This window comes from Argopecten irradians, chromosome 1 (assembly GCF_041381155.1).
Source record: "Argopecten irradians isolate NY chromosome 1, Ai_NY, whole genome shotgun sequence".
Classification (NCBI taxonomy): Eukaryota; Metazoa; Mollusca; class Bivalvia; order Pectinida; family Pectinidae; genus Argopecten; species Argopecten irradians.
Window position 1 is genome coordinate 51,337,655 of NC_091134.1, and position 27,581 is coordinate 51,365,235.

Below are 27,581 nucleotides of genomic sequence, written 5' to 3' on the forward strand. Positions count from 1 at the left end.
ACTTCCACAAACCCTCCAATGCTGGGTCACAAGATCAAATCCCATGTGAAGCAGTTGCCGGGTACTGATTGCTATCGATAGTTTGTCTCTCGATACTCCGGTTTTCCTTCAAAGCTGACAGTCCGTACATGACCCTGGATGTTAATAGAACTTAAACAAACCAAAAGCACTTATCATTACTCTTCTCGCGGTTTACCACACAACTTGCCATATCAACACACTACAACACAGATAACTATCCGACAATAGTTATTTAAAATAGATTGAGTGCTTGCTGGGCCCTTGCATATAAAAGTTGGCGCACAAAGCGTTTTGTTGACTTGGATGAGTGCAGACATCGATCTTCACGAACCGCAGACATTCTGTTACCGGAACAGGTGAGGTGTTGTGTGTTGGTTTTTTTTCTGTTATAATGAAATATGTGTTGAAATTAGGTTAGGAGTGATTTAGTAATCCCATGGAATAGTTTGCACAGACGTTTGAGTTATTGTGTAGATCCACATAGATGTATTCATACATACAGTATTGCTAAGGTAGGATACAGAGTCTTAGAACCAATTTGATGACATGTTTGTTCTGATTGAGATAATTTATTACTTAGTTTTTTTGTGAAGTACAGCGGTTCTATATTTAGGAAAGGTTATTTCCATATCACTATAAATAGAATTTTTTCTCGTTTGCGGTCTCGTAGGTTTCCAGGTCGATTTTAACATCTAAAAAGGCTCCAACTTCCCAAAGCACACCTCGATTTTACGGTAATCTGGTTTCTAGGCTGGATAACGGTAGGTAGTTATAAAGAAATGAAAACATGTAGTCTTTAAGCAATATCAGAAAGGAAATTGATTTGTAGTATTTGAGGCATTTTATCATAAATGTTATATACATCATTTTAAATATCGAATTTCTAAAGTCATCGGACAGAACAATTGGTTATAACATATTTTCAATTATCAGATATTGCTTTTTACATCACACATTTTTATAACATTTCACAATTCTTACTTTGTCATTCACTAATACATTTTCAAGGTAATTAACTCATTTTATGAAACGACAAAACTCGAAGGATGCATCTGTTGAAGAAGCTATTCATTGAAATTCAAGAAATGATGACCTCTGTCGATCCATATATTTGGTTCACCACTTTTACAAAACTTTATGCCCAAACACATAACGTGCTCTAAAACGACGATAATATATTTAACTTGGTTAACATAAATGCGCAGGGAACACTCCGAATTATAAACTTTCAAACGTATTTATACTAAGTACACAAATAACTTCACAAATGTATCTCACCTATCATTAAGTTATGAGAAAATCATATGTCATTGTGATTAAATCCGTTTTTTAACCTTTGTCTTTATTATAGATATCAATATTTATAAATTCTAAAAAGTGGGAGATTAAAAACTTAACACTTCAAACGATAGAATAATGATAAATATGCTTACATTTTACATACATGACATTTCAGATGTTTGTTATATTATTTTCGTGTCGGAAACGAATTGTCTACTAGAAATAATTTGAATTTTGGACGTCAACATTCTAGGAAAGATACTATTTGAACACGTTTTATTATAAGTAATACAATTCGGTTTAACCTACATTACCCTCTTTAATTATTATAGATAAAAAAAGAAATTTAGTTGTTAAGTTTTAACACTTGTGTTTTATCATACAGTCGCTCTTTTTGATAATTGTTTTCGATAATTTGAATTCATAACGATCATATATTCACAGTTATGTATGTTTCCTCTCTGTGCTACTCCATTCAGAATGAGGTGAATTTAAACTCACATATAGTTATCTGGTGATAATATTAGTATGCAATTTCATGAAAATGACTAGGGTAGAGAGATTACAATGTTGTTGCTTTGTGCGATTTAAACGTAAACCCTAAACGTATATCAGTGCCATGCTTTAAGTATGAGAAATACCTCTGACTGTAGATTAGTCAGGATCATTCTCGGCGCTCACTGACTGCAGTGTTTTGTATTCTCATATACATATTTAACCGTTGTTGAATGAATGATAATAAGCAGGTAAAATCGTTTACATGGCAATCGAACATTTTGTTGTTATATGACACCAGGTAAGCTTATAGTCTAAATATCTAGTCTAATTATTTATGAATTTTATCAGGTGCGATGCATTTCTAACTATTTTTTTGAGTTTGTACTTTTCAACCTTGCAGAGACTTAAATTACAAATCAGTGCGGTCCAACCGATAAAAAAACCGCCAAATTCAATATGACAGACGCAAGAAGTTGTCGAAATGATGCAACCTGTTCCATGGGTAATAAACACTATTAGTTTCACCTGTATACGAGATTCCAATACGTGTTGCAGACATACAGTGCACGTTATTTACAAAATACGTTGACAAGTGCTATGAAACAGAAGTCACACCTGGACGATCAAACTATTTAAGAATATATAATTTTGGTAAGCTGAGGAACTATTACAATTACTGTGATATTTCTAACAAAAAGTTTAATAAGTCTCATGTGTATATGATACAAGATTATAATTACCATGCATATCAAATAAAATTATAATGAATATATTTTTCTAGGTAAAAAGTCTGCAAAGAAGAAAAAAACGAGAAACCAAGCAAGGAAAAAATACAAAGCCAAGAAAAATAAAAATCCTTACAATGTATTAAATAATTTCATTTATATATTTGCAGTCCCTCGCACAAAAGACGATCAGATGAAAAATGTAAGTAAATGATCAGAATGATGTCAAATTATTCAAATAATAAGATACGAATTTAAATCATTAATAATGACATTCTGAAAACATTTTGCATTAGGATAAAATTAATGTTTCAGATATAATTATGGCTGAATATATCCACATTTTATTATAATAATATGTACTGTCTAATTAAGCTTGTATTACTTTATTAATATTACAATAGTTCGAAAATGACACATAAATTAAGTTTAATTGTGTGCTTTTCTTGTAAGATTTCTTTATTTATGATAGCAACTCTCTATATAATTACCTAGTGGTGCGTGCTGGTACATGCATGTATTTTAATTTATATTGCATTTGCTTTCAGATCATTTTGACAAACAATATTAATGAGAAACAAAATAGAAGATGGAAATATTAAAACTACGGATCAAAATGGTATGTAAGATTATTTTATAAACAGACTCAGGTTTGCGTTTTTTCTTACAATGTATAAACGGAAAGCCGGTATCTGACAGAGAAATTGAATCAGTGAAGCATGAGAAATAGAATAACATTATCATTAGTAAGGAGAACATGGTATTTTCAGCTTTGTCAGTACCTTCGCCTCTGCTTTGCCACAGAAGTACAACACATGATATCGTATGGTTTCTCTTATTCAGGATATGAACGGATTCTTCGTGATTCATGATCACATATGATTGACATGGTTGATGATTTCCTACTCCAAGGTAGTGGGACTACCTGGAAGCAGTTTTTGAATCTAATGGAAGGAATAACACATATCCCACGTGTATGGCTGCAGAAAGCCAGTAGCGTCGAAGATATACTATCAATACTGAGAAAAGGAAGCTTTTGCAAGGATAAATTCCAAGCTGATTCCTGTTTGTTGAGAATCTTACGAAAACTCGATTCAACATTTGTGAAAACTGTTGACCCTGTTTATGACAGCATTGTAAAACTGCACAAATGCAATGTCAGTTATACAAATGAGAAGAAAGTTACAAGACGTCGTTTCCGCATAAAGAAAGATATACAGAATCAATCATGTCCATCGCAACCAGGCGCTGAAGAAGCTGGTATGTTAAAAGTATCCCTTTAATATCATTTCTGTATCTATGTATTCTTAAAATAGTTTGTTTAAATGAGTGCAAATATGTCACATTCTGATATAAGTACAGTAGGTTCTTCCTTCAAAACAAACTGGACATATAAAACGTTTTAACAACTACAGAGCGATTCTATTTCTGAATTCTTCCCATCTGGTATTAGTTGTAAGAGAAAAGTTCATAGCTTACACATCCATTTCCTTTCAAACAAAATAAATACACGTCAGACAACTATGGCCGACTTCATATCAGCATGAGTGAAGCGGGATATAAAAAAGTGTAATTCATAAGCGTTTATTTTAAGATTGTATTGGTCAGGCATTTCTTTCCATTATATGGCAACCCGTACGATCGATATATTTATGTATACCGATCATATTGGAACTGTAATTTAATTTACTTTTAATGTAAAGTTTTATGATAACATATTAACAGTTTTGGCAACTATAATAGCATCATCATAAATTTATGTTCATGTCATTGATCTGATTTATATCAAGAACAGTAAGATTAAGCTCAAAGTAATAAACTACTTTTTTCATTTCTTTTGTTTTCCAGTTACCAAAATCATTGAAATGAGTGCGTCTTCTACACAGCAATGCAATACAATGGTTGAAAAAAGTAACAATTTCGGATGCAGAAAACGAAGAAAAACAGTAGCATTACAAAAGGCTCACATTTCCAGAATGCAATCCCAAAATATTGTCACTACAAATTCAAAAAAATAATACAAAGCTGCTAAATAGAATAGCCAGCTATGGTCGATGGGAGATTCATAACATTCGTACAGGTCCTTTAGTAAATGGTGGATTTTCCTGTAAGCAACAGCAATCCATCTACGTGGAATGTCAGGATTGTGGACTTGCGGCTTATGCATCTGACTTAAATTGTGGTAATGCTCTCGAGATTCATAGTATTGCGTCTCCTACCTGTACATTTATTGAACGAGAAAACATCCAAACTGAAACGAAGTCATCGGATACAGTGTTCTCTTTAAAAACGGATGAAATCGGTCATCATGGACCTGAAGATGATGATATCATCAACACGTCTTCAAATCCATTGTTTGTGACGCCACGGGATCGCCAACAGACGTACGAGCGCTGGCCAATTACGTCTGGGCCTGGTATTGATATGTTTGTCGACGCTGGCTTCTATTACACAGGTGCATTTATTTATATGAAGTTTTATTAATAAAAGAACAGATATTCACATTAATGAAACATAACAAAATTACCATTTATTCAATATATGTCAATCTACTTTAAAACATAATTCATAGACTGTGCTAAATAATATATTACAATGCACATTTAGGCTAAATAGTCCTTTCAAATTGTAGGATATGCAGATTTCGTAAGGTGTTTCTATTGCGGTATTGAATTAGCGGGGTGGAATGACGATGCAAATCCATGGATCGAGCACATCAGTTATCGCCCTAGATGTCAATATGTTTTAGATCAGAAAGGTCATGTTGAAAGTATTCAGACAAAGAAATCAATGGTATGTATTATAATCCAAGAATTGTATTTCCAAGATTGCCATAAAAGGAATATAGGTGTAATTTTGAGCTGTTACATGTTATTGATTTCACCGTCATTTGAAATGTGTTTAAAAAATATCCTTTTTATGTATCATGTGAATAATTTCAGATTTACAGTCCTCGACATCCTCAACATATACCACTGCTTTCCAGAGTGAAATCATTTGACAATCCCGTCTGGCAATTGAATAGAGTATGTCAGAAACCAACAATACTAGCAGCAGCTGGGTTTTTCTTCACTGGTATGTTCAAAACATTTCATGAAAATATGTGTTCATAATTATGGGTACAAATGATAAGTGCAACAGTTACTACAGTGTTTGATGTTTTATATTGATCATTAGGTAAGAAAGATAGTGTTCGATGTTTTACTTGTGATGGCGGTCTGGAGAAATGGGAACCTAGCGACGATCCATGGACTGAGCAATGCAAGATGGTTCCCCCAATGCAAATTTGTGCTGAACTCGAAAGGAACCAACTTCATTGAAGTAGCATTAAGTAAAGGCGTAAGTGAAGAGTACAATATGATTGTGGTGAATTGAAATTTTGTACTTAATTATAAGTCATTATCGCTATTAAGCTAAATGTTAATGTAACCCAATAGTAAGCCGACTAAACGTCCATACATACTTTAACATTTATCTAGATTTAAAAAAAGATTATCTTTTTAATGTAGCTTTCCCTTTTATTAGGAAACCACTGAGCAACCAGTCGATTCATCATCGATATCAACTATGCACAGAACAGGTGATTAGTGAAATTTATATTGCTTTTGTTCTTTTATAAATATGGTTTGAGGTTAACCTCTGATATAACATTGTTTTAGCTATGGAATTAAATTTTGTATTATGTAAGTACATCATTTATAAAATATGATTATAATAGACACAAAACACAGTAAAATATACAACATTGCATAGCTAAAACTTTTTCACAAAAGTAGAAATTGTATGCATACAAATTTCTTAAATTGAAGGATAAACTACTCACCGTAAGTTACGAAAGTACGTTATGAATTGATTGCTTTTAAGAAAGATTTAAGTTATCACTAGACAAAAACATTGTTACATAATATAAGAAAGATGAGTATATGTTATTCAAGTTAAGTGAACTCTCTATAGAGACTTATGTATGTAATATTATAGTTATGTGCTTAAGTTCTTTATTGCACACATTCTTGTGGTAAGTATTATTTTACATAACAAAAACAAAATTCATATGTTTCTGTATTTTCCGGATGCTTCCAGACATTATATACCGAGTATGACTGATCCATGTAGATCAAAGAAAACCGAATTATGTTCAGCGGCAGCAGAGGGCTGTGATGTGCATGGGATATCCTACGGAAATGACAAGGAATGCTATCGACACTTTTTTAAGTCTTGCAGGTAATTCTTAATTAACAATCTTAACGATAAAATAACTTGTAATTGTGTCACTAATTTGTGCCTGCTTTATATATCATTACGTCTACTGTTATTCGTCGGTGCGACTTTGTTGTTTTCCAGAACTTCTTGAATCATTTTCACAAAATCGTATTCATGGACATTTATAATGTATATGCTAAACTTACATTAATCAAGAGTTAAATAATTGTAATGTTATGAAATTGAAACATTGTTGTAATATTCATATAATTCAATTCAATTCATTTATTTGCATTTTTACATCCACAAACAAGGATCGATAGCAAATTACAAAGATAACATTATATGTATAACACAATAATGATAAAACAAGAACAACTTATGCATTCAGCAAGCCCGCTTTCCTCAGTTCAAACGACTTTTTAATGAAGAGGCCCAAATCCTGAAGAAGTTGTGGTTCATTAGATGACAATAACTTTATCAAATTTTCATAGTCTGTGAACATAGAATTAATGTTGTATTTAGATAGGAAACTTTTTTCACTTTTTACACTTAAGGATGAAGTGAGCTTCATCCTCTACAATATTGCAAAATTTGCCTAACCGGTGCTGGCGAGGTATCTTTTTTATCCTACCAGCTTCAATTTCTAGGTTGTGATTGCTGATCCGAAGTTTTGTCAACAATTTTCGATATTCCAAATTTTGCAAAGAAAGATAATATTCCTCTTTATAGTTTTGTTTAAGTTTACTATATAGAAATAGCTTATTACTACAATCTAAAAGCTGCATTTTTTTTTAGAAAATAATGTCAAATCTGCCATGTATGAATCTTTTTAATGACCGTTTTAATCTGGCCTGTTCCTTCCTACTGAAGTTTCCTTTTTAATGTCAAATGTGATGTTATTTTCGTTGATAATACTTGATACGTATGAATACCACAAATATGATCCACTTTCATAAATATTTTTACTGACCTTCAAAGCTTCTTTTACAAGAATATTAATGTCATCTTGTGATATTCTAGCCAAATAACACAATGCGTGAGTATTAATGAAACAGTCTAGTGTGTATTGTCCTAATTCAGCCCTGGAAGCAGCATTTACTGCATATTTTCCAACCCCAAGGGCCATTTTGCAAAATTTTAAATTTATTTGTTCAGAAGGCGTTTTATCTATTATTGAAAATTCGTCAAATGTTGAATTATTCACACGCGCTCTTTTACTTGCATTTGCAATTTTACTGTAAAAGTCAGCATACCATATTTCAGAATTATATGTTAAGATTGGTCTGACTAAACACTTATACAACTTTTTCCAGAGCCATATGGGCATATCAGATATTTTATTTAAATATTGCTTATTTGAAAACAGAACTTTTCTACTTTTTCACTAAGTTCCTTACCAGCTAGCATGAATTTACCGTTGTTACATAAAGTTGTACCTAAATATTTATACTCAGAGAATTGTTCAATTTCCTGATTTTTAAACATAAACGGCATTTGAACATTATGTTTTTGCATTTATTTGAAAGCTACCATTTTTCACAGTAGTTTTCCAATTCAATTAATGATTGCTGCAGTCCCTCGGGAGTTTCTGATAAAATCAATAAATCATCCGCAAATGACAAACTACCTACTGCTAAGTCCCCTAATTGTAGTTGATTATTATTTAGAATGACTGGTAAATCATTGATGTACATGTTGAAAAGGGTAGGACTTAAAATATCTCCTTGTTTTACCCCCGATGTTTTAAAAATGTTTTTAATTTTATTGAGGATTGCGTTTTTCCATACATGTCACAAACAATTTTGAAAATATTTTTTCCAACACCATGTTGTGCAAGCTTAAATAATAATCCATTTCTCCATACACTATCAAAGGCTTTATTGAAGTTCACAAAACATGCGTAGATTTTTTCTCTCTGAAAGTGAGTATTTAGTTAATGTTTTTATTACGAACAAGGCATCAGTAGTTCTACTATTTTTTTTTTGAAACCCAAATTGATTTGGGCATATAATATTTTGCATAAACATGGTAAGCCTTTTGTTTAAAATGGAATTGAATAACTTTGCCAAACAACTTTGGAGAGAGATGCCTCTGTAATTCGTTGGTAGACCTGCATCACCAGATTTGAAAATAGGAATTAAGAAGGATTTGTTCCAAAACTCTGGATAACAGCCACTACTAAAAATAGCATTAAAATATTTTGCTAAAAGAGGCATCATGATATTTATGGAATATTTGATTATTTAGTTACTAATAGAATCAGGACCCACTGATTTATTATTCTTTAAAAGCTTAATTACTTCTTTTATTTCCTTTATTGTAATGGGCCTATCTGTGACATCATTATGTTGCAACTGGGTTTTTAGTTGGTCACGTTGCAATTCAAATCCCTCTTAAATTTAGTATCTGGGTACAAGTTTTGATTCCCCAAGTTTTTGAAATGTGCAATAAACTCTTGCCAATTAGGGGGGTCTTCACAGTTATCATTGCTTTTTGGCTGAAGAGTTTTTAAGCACTTGCCTCAATTGCTTAGAATCTTTATTTGATATACTATTTATTTTGCCCAGCAATGTTTGCTTGAAGCTTTCTTTTTGGTTTTTTCATCCTTTTAAGTTGTTTTGTATAATAGACAAATTTTAATCTAAGCTGCAAGTCATATCTTGACTTTTTAAGTTTACTACCAAGTCTATTTACAGTTTTTCGAAGGCTGAAACATTCCTTATCTGTCCAAAGCACCCTTTTAATTCGCTTGCATTTACCGGTTTTTCTAATTTTAACAGACATACATCGTTTTTGTAGCTTTTTCATACATGTTAGTAATTAAAGAAGTCGCGTTCTCGATTCCTTCCTCAGTATAAGGAATATTCATAGTTTGGGAGTTCCACTATATCGTCTCTAATTGTTACATCTCCCAAAATTCCAATGAGCTTTCCATTTGAATAATTTCCCCAATGATACGATTTTATATCTGTGTTTTGTAAAGGTAAATTTGCAGGATTATTTTAAATTTTACAATCCAAAAACGTAATTGTTTGAACATGATCCGACAAGTAGGTTGGTTCTTCTACGACAAAATAATTTACTGAGGAAATCAGGCTTGCACTAGTTAAAAACTTAGTCAACAACGCTACAACCATTGTGCTTTATACAAGTATAATTACCCAATAAATCACCCAAAAACCTCCCATTTAATATCCGTAGCCTTGAAGAGTTACATAAATCTACCAGTTGGCGACCTTTGGCATTAATCATTTCATCTAAGGAATCGCGTTCTTTTGTCTCGTGATATATAGCATAAACAGGTAAAACATGGCGAGACATGCGGAGACACATCATCGTTATGTTTGAAATCTGGATGTCTTCCCGTTCTAGCATTAAAATCACCTGCAAGAATAATATCTCCATCAAGACTAAATTTCGAAATTTCATTTTCAATCTCGATAAAATCATTATCATAATATGCTGAAGAGGCCTGTGGCACATACACTGCACACAAATAAATATCCTTATCTCGACCAAAAACATTTATCGTGTTTTTATCCACATTTTATTGTTTGAGAGAGACACATTTATTAGGTATGAAATCTCTTTGGATATGGTGTTTCTAATATATATTATTATTCCTCCACTATTTCGCTTGGCTTTCTTTTTATGATTTTTGAAAATATTTTAAAATCTTGTATTTTTGATGCAGAACTTTCACCAGCCCAGGTTTCCATACAGATATTTACATCATATTTTATTTTAGATTTGAAAATGTCATCATTATATTTCTCTCCAAGGCCATTGATATTCCAGCAAGATATTGAGACAGAATCGTTCATGTATATCAAAAGACAAGGATGCAAGCAGGACTAAAAACCATTATAAAAGTGTCAAATAATAAATTTCATACTGTTGTTTCCATACAAATTCTTATTTATATACTGCTCTGGTGCACTTATAGGAATTACCTCCCTTAGCAAACAGATATGAATATGTGCATTTTTGTCAAAGTTATTGAACTCAATAATGTAATATTTCACTTAAGGAAGTTAAATTTCACTTCACTTTAAAAACAAGTTACATGTATTTTTAGGTGAGAGTTTATATCAAATAATACATATAACAGCTATATACAACAATTTCCTGTTTATGTAGCTCCAATATTATAGGAGTTACCTCCCTTAGCACAAAAATATGGATTTGTGCATTGAAGTTGTCCAAGTTATTGAACTCAATAATGTAAAAAATATTTCACCTCAGGAAGTTACATTTCACTCGACTTTTAAAATCGAGATACTTTATAGGTGAGAGTATATATAAAAATACATATAATAACAGTTATATACAATAAATGCCATACTGTTATTTCCATACAATTATTATAGAAGTTGTCTCTCTTAGCATGCAAATATGAATATGTGCATTTTAGTTAAGCAATATTTGCCAAGGACATTAAACTAAATAATGTAATATTTCACCTCAGGAAATTACATTTCACTTAACTGTACGTATTATACTTAATCATACATAAAATAACAGCTATATAACATGATATGACTGTAATCATAGCATGCAGCTATAGAATTAAACACAACAATATTTGCAGTCTCCATGATAATGCATTACCCTTTTATAGGCCTCGTATTACTTAATACTTTGACAGGCACATGCAAATAATATAATATATGTAAAAAGTAAATAAATGACAACCTATGATAGTGGTGTAGAACTGATAAGTCAAATGAAACTTTATAATACAACTTTACATTTTTAGGTCACCTGAGACGAAGTCTCAAGTGACCTATTCTAATCGCCTTTTGTCCGGCGTCGTGCGTCGTCCGTCGTGCGTCGTGCGTCGTATGTCCGTAAACAATTTACATTTTTGTGAAGCAATTTCAATGAAATTTTGCACAAACCTTCTTAGGCATAAGGCCGATCAAAATTGTGAATTATATGGTCCCCCACCCCCCAGGGGGCTGTGGGAGGGGCCAAAAGGGGTAAAATTGAGTAAAATTTCAAAAATCTTCTTCTCTACTCACAGATGTGGTAGAATCAAATACTCGTCATAGATAGAAAGGTCTTAAGGTCCTTTACAAAAAATGTGAATTATATGACCCTGGGGTCTCTAGTTTCCCCCTGGGGAGGGGGTTAAGTTTACTATAGTTTATATTGGGAAAACACATTTTTGCGGATTATTTGGTCATTTGTAATAGGAAATGAGTCAAATGTTGTCAGAATTATCAGTATGAGATGGCCATTTAATCCTATTAACAAATTTTCTATGACTGACCCCCAGGGACTTTAGGGGCGGGGTCAAAAGGGGTCAAATAGGCTAAAACTTCAAAAATCTTCTTCTGAAATTCTGGAAATGGTAGAATCAAATACTTTTCATAAATAGAAAGGTCTTAAGGTCCATTACAAAAATTGTGAATTAAATGACCCTGGGGTCTCGCGTTTCCCCCTGGGGAGGGGGTCAAGTTTACTATAGTTTATATAGGGAAAACACATTTATGAGCATGTTTTGCTCAATTTTCATTGGAAACGAGTCAAACTTGGTTAAAATTATTAGCCTGAGATAGCATTTTAATATCATATCCACATTGGTCCTGGTCGACCCCCTGGGGGCAGAGGGGTGGGGCTAAAAAAGGGTCAAATAGGCTAAAACTTCAAAAATCTTCTCCTGAAATTCTGGAAATGGTAGAATCAAATACTTTTCATAAATAGAAAGGTCTTAAGGTCCTTTACAAAAATTGTGAATTATATGACCCTGAGGTCTCGCGTTTCCCCCTGGGGAGGGGGTCAAGTTTACTATAGTTTATATAGGGAAAACACATTTATGAGCATGTTTTGCTCAATTTTCATTGGAAACGAGTCAAACTTGGTAAGAATTATTAGCCTGAGATAGCATTTTAATATCATATCCACATTGGTCCTGGCCGACCCCCTGGGGGCAGAGGGGTGGGGCTAAAAAAGGGTCAAATAGGCTAAAACTTCAAAAATCTTCTTCTGAAATTCTGGAAATGGTAGAATCAAGTACTTTTCATAAATGGAAAGGTCTTAAGGTCCTTTACAAAAATTGTGAATTATATGACCCTAGGGTCTCGCGTTTCCCCTTGGGGAGGGGGTCAAGTTTACTATAGTTTATATAGTAAAAACACATTAATAAGCATTTTTTGCTCAATTTTCATAGGAAATGAGTCAAACTTTGTTAGAATTATTAGCCTGAGATAGCATTTTAATATAATATCCACATTGGTCCTGGCCGATCCCCTGGGGGCAGCGGGCGGGGCAAAAAAAGGGTCAAATAGGCTAAAACTTCAAAAATCTTCTAAAATTCTGGATATAGTGGAATCAAATAATTATATATGGAAAGGTCTTAAGGTGTTTTATAAAAATTGTGAATTATATGACCTTGGGGTCTCACGTTACCCTCTGGGGAGGGGTCAAGTTTACTTAAGTTTATATAGGAAAAACATATTTGTGAACATTATTGCCCAATTTTCGTAGGAAATTAGTCAAACTTGATAAGAATTATTAGCCTAAGATATAGCATTTTAACATTCAGATCCGTCCTCGAGTCCCCCTTTGGGGGACCAGAGGGGCAGGACCAAAAAGGGTCAAAATTATCAAAATTTCAAAAAATACCTCTAAGTTCACAGGTTTGATGGAAGCAAATACTCTTCATAGTCTAAAAAGTGAAATTTTATAAATCACTGACCAACTTCAAGGACCAGCATATAGTGTTTATATGTCTTTAATTTGTTTCATTATATATTCTAACTCAGGCGACCGTTAAGGCCCATGGGCCTCTTGTTTGAATTAGAACAGACAGACATTGTCTCAAAATAAGAGTAAGTCAGTCACGCTGCAAAAGTTTTCTTAAACAGTTTCATTACATGGTAACGTACGCGTGTCATTTAACAGAGCAAGCTTTAAGGTATCGTTCATTCACTGCCGTAGCAGGCTTGCAACCTGTTTCGCGATGCTAGCAATGTCGACGTTTTCCGATTCATATGACTGCTTTGTATTTATCGGGTAATTTAGGTTTGATCTATCATTCTGAGTGTAATTGTCATTTGTACCATACGACCCGGAATAATTCAGTCCCAATATGGGACTGAGGACAGCTTTGTAACTACAGACAAGTTTCGGTATCGCTTCGAATGTTAAGTGAATTACATCGTAGTAGTCTTCTCTGTAGTAATTGTCTTGGGGAACAAACATGAAATTATGTTTGCTACAAATATATAAGACAGCTCATCATTGAGGAAGCGCCTTTTTCGTTCATAGTCTTAGCTTGTTTCCCTCCATATCTTGGAAGTATGCCACTTAATATAATTTTAGTGTGCTGGGTTTGTTTCCAGATTATTTGAGCCAACTTGAAACAAGACAGTAGATGCGGACACCTTGCCTGTTTGAATGAATTCTGTGGCTCCTCTCACCGTTTTGTCGTACAGCTGGGTGATGCGTACCTTTCTAGCGTTGTATTTACTGTACATTTTGTTTCGTTTTACTTATTATTGATGTTCCAATCACCCATACCGTTTCGTCTGTTTGATGATCGTGTTTCTGGCTTACTTTATCCTCTTGTTGTTCGTGTTCCCTGTTTTGTTGCCGTCCTTCCCTATATGTATCCGTTCGTCGGCGTTCGTTATTTCGTTGTTCTTTTTCCCAGCGTTTCATGGAATTTTTCTGTTTATCATCTTTGCGCGCATCACTCCTATCATGATCTCTGTCGTAACGATTATAGCTCGACGGGTGAGGATGATTGTATTGACTACCTCCCCTGACACGCCAGTCATCCATGGATCTCCCAGTATCTGTACCTTGATTGCGACGTGTTTCCTTACCATATGTATCCTGATGTGTATCGGAATGCGATGGTTTTGCACTATCCGTGTCAAAGGAACGTACACGATCGGTGTTCTGGTTGGATTCATTATAGCTGCGATGTCTTACATCCGGCGGACATGAGACAGAGTTTTTCCTATTATTTAGCGCTTGGCCCATATCCGAAATGGTGTGTAGCGTGGGCTGATGAACGGTACCTGTTGCTGTATGAACATTCATGGAGAGACATTCCAATTCACCGCTACTGACCTTTGATATAGTGTCAGCACCTATTGTACTACGTGGTTCCTTGGTTCGACTTTTGGAGTTGTATTTTCCCGACAAATCGGTGTTAACATATCTGTCCACGCTTTCATTTACAGATATGGTGTTTACACCCACACTATTTGTCATTACTGTCCTTCCTTCATTTTGAGTTTGTACTTGCATAGTCAGGCATTTGATCTGTTTTGACATCTCACCTATCGTGTTTGACAGATGGCGGATATCTTCTCGCATATTAGCATTTTGATGAATGACTTCGTTTTCTAGTTGGTGTACAAGTTTCAGTAGCTTCCTTGCCTCCTCATTACCATGAGTAGGTATAATGTCAGTCTGAATAGATATTCCAGTGCCTAAAGATTAGCGTGTACATGCACATTGTTTCTCAATACGCTCAGAAGATTTTACTTTCGTCTCTCTGTTCTTCTCATGTTCTCATCACCATTGGTAACTTGTTCATCGATATCAGATTCTACAAATTCTACGGTTTTCTCGACGACCTCTCTCTGTGTAGGCCTCATGTCCTTACTATCATTTGTAACTGTAAGTTCCCACTGGAAATTGGCCACGTGTTTGGCAAAAGGCTCCTCACTGGCCTTTCTCCGTTTAGCGTTATCATTCGTAAATTCACACTGAGATTCAACCATTGGTTTAGCAGACATACTCCCGACCTACTTCATCCCCTGTTGTGTTCTTATTTGATTGTTCAGATTCAACGGATTCAACCACCTTTTTAACACATGTTTCTTCATTGTTCAGATTCAAACACATGTGTTCAGATTCAAACACTTTTTTAACGCATGTTTCTTCCATGTGTTCAGATTCAACCACCTTTTATAACGCCTGTTTCTTCCATGTCTTCAGATTCAACCACTTTTTTAACGCATGTTTCTTCCATGTGTTCAGATTCAACCACTTTTTTTAACGCATGTTTCTTCCATGTGTTCAGATTCAACCACTTTTTTAACACACGTTTCTCCCATGTCTGGACCCACATCTTCCGAAACAACAGCTAATGCTAGTTTATTGTTAAACATCACCTCGTAATCGTCCTCACTTACATCAGTAATACATGGAGTATCAGTTGGACACAGTTCAGTTTCCATAATTAGAGGGAGTTGTGTTTTACGGATTTCACTGTCAATATCATAGGAGTTATCTCCCTTCCATCGATTCTCTTGTTTCTTTACGACACTTTCTAAGCATTCAAATTCATTCGCCAGCCATTCATGTGTCACTTTCCTTTGTATCATACATAAATGTGTAATAAAGTAGAGGGTAATTGTTAATAGTTTGCGGTTGTTGAACTTAACCTGGATGATTGACTTAAATAAATCATGATGGGGGATGACATGTTTGAATTTGACCTTTTCATCGTCCAAATCGATCACATTGAGGTCTGTATCATAGTCACACCATGCCACATTGAACTCCTCGAAAGACCCTAACTGTAAGTAGTATCGGATCAGAAGCACTCTTCTCCAGAATAACATACTTTGGGCACTAGTGTCGAATGATAATTGTTTAGGATCACGTTTCTGATCAACCACGTGTTTGTACCCTCGGGAGAGGGGTGGTGCAGTCAGACAATTTACGGTAGATTTGATTCATAGTGGATATGTTCTTTTAGTAGATATATAAGTCACTTGTTTTTAGTTCAATAGCTATAGCATTTTGCTTACACTCTATAGTAAGAAGTCCCACTTGCCTTGTTTACTCTTCTTTCGAATTTATCGTTACCACCATCTTGATGAGCGCATTCGTTACTTAAATTCTTCATGTAACGAGCATTTTCATTATAAAGGAAAAAATAGCGTCACCGTTTGCAACGTCTCTTCAGATTCGCTGATATAACAGCGTCTTTATGTTATAGAAAAAAAAAAAAATGAATAAGGAATTTCGGAGAAATTATCTTTTGTAAGATTAATTATAAGCATTAATTTGAATATATTTTTATGTTATGTATGGAGTCTGAGTGTACTCCCATCATAATCAACTTCGCGGTGTATTACAAGTACAATCAGATTTTTATTATAACATAATAACAATTATCATAATATGTTTTCAATCACAATTTCAGAAGTAAATTGTAATCTACTGCTATGTATTATGAAATATATGCAGGAAGAATCACTTTACGGCGGAAGACCTATTGAAGCTTTTACTAGACATGGACGAAAACGGCCACCAGTTAAGTGAGACGAACAGAAGGCTTCAAGATGTGATGTCAAACGTCCATGCGGGTAAGGCGCTTAAAATGTTATAATAACATATTATATTTATATATTTCTTTTACATATGTATACAGCGGTATGATGTATTTTACTATAAAGCTGTGGTAACGAAAGGGCGATAATCTACATATTACAATTATCCATACATCAAACGTAAATGTATGTGCTCAATACTTGCATAGCAAGTTGCAAATAATGTAAAAATGTTTAGATGACTCAGAATTATTGATATTACTGTAGGAAATATTGTATAATTATGTACATATTAATATTAATGCTGTTTCATCACATATACGCTTGATATCCATTGACATCGCCACGAAGTCTCGTTTCGACATAGATCAAAGAAGTTATGATATTTTCAAATGAAATGTATCAATATCTGTAGCAAGTTGCTAGGTGAAATTTTGTCAAAAATTACCTTTCCATTCTTTCTAGATTGTTTCATAAATTTGTTTTACATTAAATGGCAATTTGAGCACTTTAATTTTTTAATCTAAAAACTTGAAAAATAACAAATATTTAAATTGGACAAAACGTAAGGACACGAACCCCCCATTTTTCTGCCTGATTCAGAAAAAACAACGTATTCCTTATTGATATGCAAAGTCATTGCAATGTAAGAAATGTCCAAAAGGGATGGCATATAAATGCATTTGAGATATGGTTCAGAATAGTGAAGAAAATGTGATATAGATGCAATTTCATTGAAAACTGAAATCCAAAGATGTAAGATTGTCGCACTGTTTGGGAAGGTAAGAGGGTTTATTTGCTTTCGGTTGCTTTACATTACATATTTTATACTAAAGATATACCAGTGGCTGGTTCATCTGAAAAAAAATAGATGACGTCATTGCTGATTAACTTGCTGCTGATGCACGAAGTAAGTATATACAGCACGTTTTCCGCCCTTAGTTGATTGGTCAAAGTCTTGCTTGACGCATTAGGAAACACTGTCAGTTAGGTTATGTTCTTGTAAAATGTCAATATGCATAGAAGTACAAACTTATATAAGAAAATCCCTCTTGATAGAAGGAATGAAGGAATCTGTTTCGGATTACTTATTATGTTTATCTTGCTTTTTTTGTTCTCTGTTTTTCATTTGTTTGTCTCCATTTTTATTTGATACTTTGTTCCATACCAGTACCCAGCATTTGGTTATTCAAAATGTGTGTCTCGTCGCTCCACTATGTATAGATGCTAGTCGTTTTTATTATGTAAATAGGTATTGACATAGATCAATATAGAGCGGCGGTTGGGACACACTATTTAAAAGCCCATGGCGTTCTTGAATCACTGCACTATAAATGTATGTTATCTTTTTTATCTATTCTTTTTCATTTGTTTAGTATTGTTTTTTAAACGTCTTAAATCAGATTGTGAAATATGAAATGACCATTAATATTCAGTATCATAAGCTTCTTTTAGCAAACCATAATCATTTCTTAACATTTTTTATTGATATTGATCCTAAGCTATGACATTGAAACTAATCCCGGACTCGAGCATGAGCAAACTGAAATATCATTTTTTCACCTCAATGCAAGGAGTATACGCAATAAAATCGGAGATATTGAACAGCTGGCTAATGAATACACATGTATATTTTTAACTGAAACACACTTAGATGAAAACGTTTTAAATTCTGATATATTGATAGAGGGATATTCAGAGCCTATAAGACTTGATAGAAACTGTTTTGGGGGTGGTGGTATGGTTTACATAACAAACGATGTTCATTTTAAACGTAGACATGATTTGGAATTTGATGGGGGAGAGATTATCTGGGTTGAGTTAAATTTCACAAATTGTTCTTATCTTATATGCACTGTCTATCGTCCTGAAGGGTCAACTATGCCTTTTTGGGACAATTTTCAATCATCCATCGAGAGTGCTTTTGGTATCAGTTCTAATTTTCTCATATTTGGCGATATAAATATTGACTTACTTAGAGTTCGAAATCATAGACTCAATGAGCTTCTTCTTCTTTTTAGTTTATCTAATGTGATTAATGAACCTACTCGTGTCACTGCTCATTCTAGTACACTTATCGATCCTATATTTGTCAGTGATACTGTAAATGTTATTGAATCTTCTGTAATTCCTGTCAATAATGAAATTAGCGACCATTCAGCTACCCATGCGGTTGTTAAATTGACAGAAAACATTACTAAAACATACCAGCGTAACATGTGGTTGTATAAATATGCCGACTATGATCAGTTCAATAAGTTAATCAGAGAATTTCCATGGCAAGAGAGATTTGAAAATTGTTCCGTTGACGAAGCTTGTGAAATTTTCACTGACTCCTTTCTAAACTTTGCTTATATGTGTATACCCAGAAAAATAGTAACTATCAGAAAAAATGACAAACCATGGTTCAACTCGGAATTACGTACTGAAATTAGAAAAAGAGATCGTTTGCATAAAAAAGCACGTAGCTCTAATAGTCCAGGTGATATATTGAGATTTAAACACCAACGAAACCGGGTTATCAATATGAAAAAAATTTGCTAAAGTATCCTTTTTTGAAAATATTAATGGAATTATAGACAATTTTGCTATACACTATTCAAAATCATATTGGAAATTGATGCATCGTCTAATTGGAAAATCTGCTTTATCAGAATCTATCCCCCCATTATATGATAGTGGTAATGGTACATTAGTGTACGATAACAAGAAAAAAACTGATTTATTGAATTCGTTTTTTTTATTCCATATCTGAAATTATTGATGAACCATGTAACATACCCGAATTTCCATCGAGATGTCAAAATACCATTGAAACTGTATTTTTTTCTGTTCAAGAAGTTAAAGATATTGTTTCAACTCTTAAGCTAAATAAAGCTACTGGTAAAGATACTATTAGTCACGAAATGTTAAAAAAACACAGCTGAAACCGTGTTTTCCTTTGCAATTACTTTTTAATCTATCCATGAGACAGTGTAAATTTCCTAGTCAATGGAAAACTGCTGTGGTAATGCCTGTATTCAAAAAGGGTGAGCGTTTTCTAACCTTTAATTACAGGACGATTTCACTTCTAAGTACTGTAAGTAAAGTTTTTGAGCGGGCTATTTATAAACATCTGCATAATTTTGTCATCGATAACAATCTTCTTTATAAGTATCAGTCTGGTTTTCTTCCGGGACAATCTACCGTGTCCCAACTTTTAGAGATTTATCATTATATATGTGTATCATTAGAAAATAAACAACAAACTTGTATGGTATTTTTCGATATTTCAAAAGCATTTGATAGGGTATGGCATCGTGGATTACTTAAAAAACTCTTTTCATATGGTATCAGGGGAAATATCTATAATTGGATAAAAGATTATATAAGTGATAGAAATCAAATTGTCGTTATTGGTGATTGTTACTCAAATCCTGGTTATTTAAAAGCTGGCGTTCCTCAAGGGTCGGTTCTTGGACCATTGTTATTTTTGATATTCATAAACGATATATCTGAACATTTGTTTTCCTTATCAAGAATGTTTGCTGACGACACCTCTCTCGCGTATTCTTCAAATAACATCCAAGATATTGAACAACACATAAATCATGATTTATCAATTATAGAGCGCTGGTCAAGGGAATGGAAAGTAAATTTCAATCCTAATAAAACTGAAGTAGTTTTATTTAACGGTTCTCTTGAAGAAATAGATATTAATTTGCAATTTGATAACACGGTTTTGACTAACGGTGGTTTACACAATCACTTGGGTATAACTTTGAATGAAAATATGAAATGGGAAACGCATATTACTTATATCGCTAACTCCGCCTCACGGCATTTGTCAGTATTGCGCAAGTTGAAATTTACATTAAAAGGGGATATATGCTGTCTAAATTATATACTGTGTTTATTAGACCTTTATTGGAATATGCGAGTGAGGTGTGGGATGGATGCACCAATTTAGATTCAGAAAAACTAGAAAAAATACAATTAGAAGCTGCCAGAATAGTTACAGGTTTAACCTCTTTCGCAAGTAGAAATTCATTATATATGAAAACTGGTTGGGACACATTATCGGAAAGACGGAAGCAGAAAAAATTATTATTATATTTTATAAATTTCATCATGATATAGCTCCGTCTTATTTACATGATATTTTACCTGATAGGGTTAATGAAAGTACCGTTTATAACTGAAGAAATAATCAGGATTATGTATCCCCTAGGTGTCGCCTAGTGCTATTTGAAAAATCGTTTCTTCCCAGTACGGTGACGCTTTGGAATTCATTAGATTTGACTGTAAGATCTTCAGAAACTGTTACAAAATTTAAAACCCTAATCAAACGGAAAAAGAATGTAGGAAGACGGTCAGTTGGAAACAGAAAACTTGATATTATGCATACAAGACTTCGTCATGGTTGCAGTGCATTAAATGCTGGTTTTTTCAAAGTTAATTTAGTTTTATCACCATCTTGTCGTTGTTTATTTCCTATAGAAAATGCATTTCATTATTTTTTCCAATGTGACCAGTTCAATGACCACCCTGTCATACTTATGAGAAAATTGTCTTTGTATAATACGAATATTAATTTGAAGTTGATATTTAATGGTTCTGATACACTTAGTCCGAAAGATAATGAAAGCATACGCCTGACAATTCAAGAATATGTAAGAAATACCAATCGCTTTGTTTGATCGAACAACATTCACTGATTGCTAAATGATGATTGCTGGCATTTCATTGTCAAAACTTGTTTCATGATATTTTTTTCGAAAAGAAAATTAATGCCAAAATGTATTTGTAAGATATTAATTGTAAAATCATTTATATATCATTTTAGATTGTTTACAAAATTAATGTTCAATTGTATGGAATTAGTCACGTCTTGAATGTCAAATGTTGAAACAATTTTACATGTAGCTATAAAACGTGGGTGCTGGTATGGCTAAACAAATCGAATGTGACTACCAATAATTATTAATGTTTGTTTGTTTCTTTTTTCTTTCTTTCTTGTACATATAATTTGATATACAATCATTAATGCTGCTATTGTATGTTTGATTATGTAACATCAAATACATTTGTATGGGAGAGGGCAATTCTAAGTTGTATAACTTGTGCTTAATTCCTTTTGACTTTGTTCAAATAAAATATGTTTAAACTAAAACTAAGAAACGTAGCTCTTTAAAATGCATATATCAACATATTTATACGACGTCTTATCCAATTAGAGTGATTGTTGCTCGGACTTAAGTTATTAACGTCCTGTCATAGATCAAACTGAACTAGTTTTAAAGTTTACCGGCATGCATGATTTCGAAATATTTTGTATTTTGGTAGCTCGAAGTAACGTAATTGCGTAAATGGTTCACAATATTATATTGTTCAATCTAATTGCAGTATTCCTAACGTATTGTTATTTAAATTTTACATGTATAACTGGGCTGCTAGGCGCGCCTTCGAGGTCTGATGAAAACCACGTGTAAAACGAAATATACACAAAGTACTATGTGCGACATAAAACGGTAGACGACAAGAGGAGATTAGTCTGTTCCTCGTCAACACATCCTTAAGATTTTACAGACATTATTTATATGTCATATGTGCATGTTTTATGTTAGAGCAGAATCTGAGGCTTAAGTTTGTACGTCTGAAAAGAGGTTTCCAACCTTGTCTTTACTGTACTATAACCACATGCCCTTTGTTACTTTCACTTTCACCAAACACATCAGAGGTTTACTATTCAACAGAAAAAGTGTCATTGTGTAGTTTTCTTTGTTAAATACGAAGTATGGAAAATAATATGAATTGCGAAAGCTAAACATATCATATCAAAATAACAGGTAGCTACGCATGCTCAAACGAATAGATAAATATCCGGGACAGTTAACTACGTACTATTTTGCATGTTGTAACTTTTTGTCCTATAAACTTGGTATCACGTTAGGAATATTGCAGTAAGCGGTGTGGGAAATCCTCGGATAAACCATCACAATAGCAATACTTGGATAATAAACCTCTTTTATTACACTAAATTATTGCTGTAATAAAATGGTTTTTATTATGATAGCATTTAAAATGTCGTTTCTGCGTATTACTTTTCACATGATGGTGCAACTTAGTCGCCACTGAATCTCCCGGTTTATCCCGGTAAAGGAAGAACAACATTAAAGGTAAAATTGCCACACACGGAATGATGATATTATTTCTGGTAAACATCAAAACATTTAACCGTAAACAAGTAATATTGAAAATATGTTCATTTTATATATACTTTCCCTCCCACTAAGGCTTAGAGAGGTAAGCTTCAGACATATACTAACTACACTTTCAAATAATCTAAAGTTTGGGGAGTAACTGGAATAAGATGTTTATGTCCGTAAACGAAATAAAAATGCATTAATTCAGAATACAGCTTGCCACAATGGGGTCCTATGACACAGACAGGCAAACGACACAGATTTCTAATTAATCTACAACGTATGCAGGTTTCAAAACAAGAGTAAGTATTTCTAATAGCTGAATCATAGAACACTAAGTCGCAAATAAAGATAAACATGTATAATAATGTGCTGGTTATCTCAAGTGACCGAAAAGCACTCCTCATATTATGCAATGGTAATATCTCATACAAAATAGGAGTACAGTATTTCGCCTTCAAACTGTAAAACATTCTTTCTATAGGGTAGTTTTGTACTTAACCGATACACGGGTTTTCTTTCACACCACTTTAAACAGGAATTGAATGTCTAATTAAGATTTGCTTTGAATAGTAATAACACTGTTTTATTGGTTTCGGAACTGGAAATATCTACGTTAATCGCTTGTCACAAACGATCGTCTACTATCTTAATGTTAAAACGAATATGTCATCCACAGCGCTAAATGTTAATGTTTCCTATCGTTTAACGATGTTTGGGATATTAGCCTCGTTTGTGTTCTCCGAAATAAAGGTGAGCAATAGACACAGCACAAATGTAGACGTTTATTGCATTTCCACATACAATAACTTTCAGTTTGAATATTCAGAAACATGTAACAACTAATTTTGATCTACATAATATTGTATAATACCTATGTGATACACCGTAATATGTTTCATTTTTTGTGTGCCAGTCTTACAGTACCAATACACATGACACAATCAACGTATGGCGTTGTTGCAGTGGAATTAGGCCATCTAGACTAATCAACGTCCTTTGTCCTGATTCAACGCCAGACATGACATTATGACGTCTTCGAAATGACGACATCCTAACATCCTAATATATATGAGTACATCACAGCTTGTATACCACATGTTCGTGTAGTTCGGTAACACAGAACAAAACTTATTAATCCTTTACACAGACATACTTTATCTAATGATGCAAAATTATGTCTGTATCTAAACATTCACACATGCGTTAACTTTGCGTAGCAACACGCTTTATAGATGGTGAAAAACAATATCTGTGTTTCTATAAAGATGATCTACGCTGAAATATCTAAAGTAATTTTCCCTGTCTGAAGGTTTTCCTTAATTTTAGTATACATGCAAACCTCGATGATTCGAACTTCGATGAGCCGAAATTCTCGCTGTAACGAACTTTTTGCTTGGTCCCCAATTTCTCCAATTTATTACATTACTTACAAACCCATGTATGAATCGAAATTTTATGAATCGAAGTTTTCGATGTATCGAGGTTTTCGATGTGTCGAACTTTTTTCGTGGGCCATTTGTTATAGAATCATAGGTAATTGACACTCGATGACGGGTTAACTTAATTAATATGTAAGTCTTGTTTATAATGTATTGCTAATGATAACAATACACGTGATTTTTTCTATACGTTTTTATCTTGCCAGTCATGGTAAAAGAAAACGTAAGTCTAATTCAAACCATGAATAAGTTTTCCGGTCCCTTGAACTTCGATAAATCGAGATTTGACTGTATTTCATTTGATTTTTACTAAAATCCTCCTCAAAGGATCAATTTGAAAACGAGAAATTATCACATTCAATTCATAAAATTGCATATCAAGCAAACGAAATTCTTTTACATCCATACTTTTTGTGTATCGTATCATTATTATTTTAAATATCAATGTGACAAAATGATATACATACATGTAGTATACAATAATGGCATAATTGACAAATATAATAGTTTGATATTGATATCATATGTACGGAGGAAACATTGGGAAAATTAGTTTCATATTCACCATTTTTATTCCTTTGCAATAAAAGATCAAACTGGAAGTTAATGGTACACAGATATTTATAAAAAATAAATATGATCAATATTACATAGATTAAAAATAAATCCAAATCAAAGTCTATAAAACACAATGATTTTCAACTTAAAGCATATACGGACCTCGGATTTAAAATTGAAACACAAGAACCTATTGTTCATCAATTTGAAATAATGTTGCCTGTAAAGATTCCTTTGTGGTTCTTGTAGTGATTTTAGCCACATCGCACAGTTAGAATGAATCATGTAGAACCATGAACAGCAATATTTGAGAACTGATACGATTATGTTTGACCCAATGGTCATGGGAACCAAAATGGAATAATGTGCTTTTTGTGGTAAAATTTTCTGACTCGAGTTATTCTGGTACATCATTCGGTTCCCATGGTACATTTTGTATTTCCTTTTGAGGTGGTTGGATAAGCTTGTTATTATTACAGCCAGTTTAAAGAATCCATCTCTATTTTGTTTACGTATAAAACATTACGTGCCTACATCGTTCAAGATTGTTCCTCCTATTGAGTAGATTGAAACATTTTGAAAAAAGAGGAAGTGGATGTTAAAATGTTATTGTTTGGCGAAATCTGATATTCCTTCTGGTTGTTTTTGAGAAGGCAATGTGTTTGGAATCCCCGGGGTACCAAAGCAGGAGAGGGTATCAGTCAAAACCAAGGCACCAGACAATGACCTTCCAGAAATAGTAGACGCTGTGAATGGGGAAAAATACCAAGCTATTTGGCGCCTTCGGAACAATGCGGCAAGACAGTTTAGTCGAGTTTTCTTTCCCGACATTGGATATTGATGGAATTAGGATGTGAATAAAATGGAAAGAAAATGCACAAACGTATATAATATAGGGTTTATAGGACTTATATGTAGAAGCTGTCTTTTCTTTCAGACTTTGATTATATATATTTCTTTTTTTCTTGGTATATAAACATTGACTGGGCAGTTTAATGCATTTTTATATAAACATTTTGATTTTTAATGATTTCATTATTGACGCGAAGTGAAGGAATACTTGATTGATACAGTATGATGTTAAGTTATACGTTTGGCAACCATGCATTATTACATTGCTATTTGTTTTACTTTGAATAGTTAGCTCAATAGATGCTTGTCTCTGTGATGGGACAGATTTATCATAAAGAACAAGCTATTGACATAGGCATGCATTAGCTGGTAACAGACGGGCTTTTACATGGTATAGGACCCAACTAAATATCTATCATTATAATGACATCGTGGCTCTCTTTTGATCGACTGCACGCTTTATTAAACGTTTATCATTATGGTAGAAACAACATACCGATGTATTTGATTGAAAGACACAATACACAAGTATGTCAAAGGTTCTATTTCATGTCGCCAATATCAATATCTTTAGATAGATTGGTCTTCCACGGAAAAAGTTGGGGTTTAAAAAAAAACAAAAAAAAAAAAACTTTTTGTCTGAGATTTCAAATAAGGTGAATTTAAGATGGCTTAAAAGCTTTGCTGGCATTTTCTATAAAATGTCTTAAAAAAAAAAAAAAATAGAAAACAAATATTCAAAAGAAGTAATATGATATTTGAAAGGATTTCGCTTATAAATGACTTTTGCTGTATTTCTATAACGTTTATAGGCAGAATAAATAGCTAACGAATAGGAATCAATTGTATATTGTTCTATAGAAATAAGTTGTCAGATCTAGTATGCTTATAGGTTTATTTCATTTAACGTCATATACACAGTCATTGTTATCCAAGGACGTACTGAGTCTGGATCCAATAATCATTAAAGATTGAGAAAATACACAAGGGACCGACACCGACCAGGAATGTACTGTACACCGACCAGGAATGTACTGTAAAAAGCTGTTTAGGGCCAAATGATAAATGCAACAGGAAAACAATTTATGATATTTACTGTTAGAAGAAGAAGATTTTTAGCAATATTAGTTTTTACAATATTTGTACTGAAAATATAAAATGAATATTGTATCGACCAAATATTACTTTACTAGCTCTAAGCTACATGTATGTTCTGACTTATGCAAAGACGTAAATGACAAAACCAGATGAATCAGTATTGTATCGTACACATTAAAAAATAATTTTATGCAGACACATCATATTCCAAACAAAATCGATATATAAGTTTTAATTCGACTTCCGCATTTGGTCTGTTTTAACAAAGATTCTTTTTTTTTTAATTTTTAAAATGTTAACATGCCTGTGTATATTGAATATATATAACCTGTCAGAAACTAATCTAGAAGTGTCTAAATATGTGATTGATTTTGTTAAATGTTCCGAAATATTACTACACACCCTCCACTTATG

The 27,581-nt window shown here is 33.3% G+C and overlaps 1 protein-coding gene across 5 annotated transcripts; it reads left to right on the plus strand.

Annotated features, from left to right (window-relative positions):
- Window positions 1–97: 97 nt before the first annotated feature.
- On the plus strand, window positions 98–27,072 carry LOC138332185 (baculoviral IAP repeat-containing protein 7-B-like). Of its 5 annotated transcripts, XR_011209792.1 has the most exons (14): window positions 98–377; window positions 692–782; window positions 2,201–2,302; window positions 2,696–2,727; window positions 3,074–3,144; window positions 3,369–3,785; window positions 4,374–4,980; window positions 5,158–5,318; window positions 5,468–5,600; window positions 5,703–5,864; window positions 6,606–6,746; window positions 16,950–17,068; window positions 17,869–17,942; window positions 23,433–27,072. XR_011209792.1 is itself a non-coding variant. In XM_069280192.1 (10 exons), exons 7-10 carry the CDS (start codon window positions 4,950–4,952, stop codon window positions 5,843–5,845), a joined length of 468 nt encoding a protein of 155 aa, XP_069136293.1. In that variant the 5' UTR covers window positions 320–377; window positions 692–782; window positions 2,201–2,302; window positions 2,696–2,727; window positions 3,074–3,144; window positions 3,369–3,785; window positions 4,374–4,949; the 3' UTR covers window positions 5,846–6,001. The 5 variants fall into 5 exon arrangements, 1 of the variants encoding a protein (XP_069136293.1); XR_011209790.1 differs by lacking the exons at window positions 5,703–5,864; window positions 23,433–27,072 and adding an exon at window positions 6,051–6,105 and having other exon boundaries at window positions 314–377; window positions 17,869–22,725; XR_011209788.1 differs by lacking the exon at window positions 23,433–27,072 and having other exon boundaries at window positions 320–377; window positions 17,869–22,725.
- The last annotated feature ends 509 nt before the right edge of the window (window positions 27,073–27,581 follow it).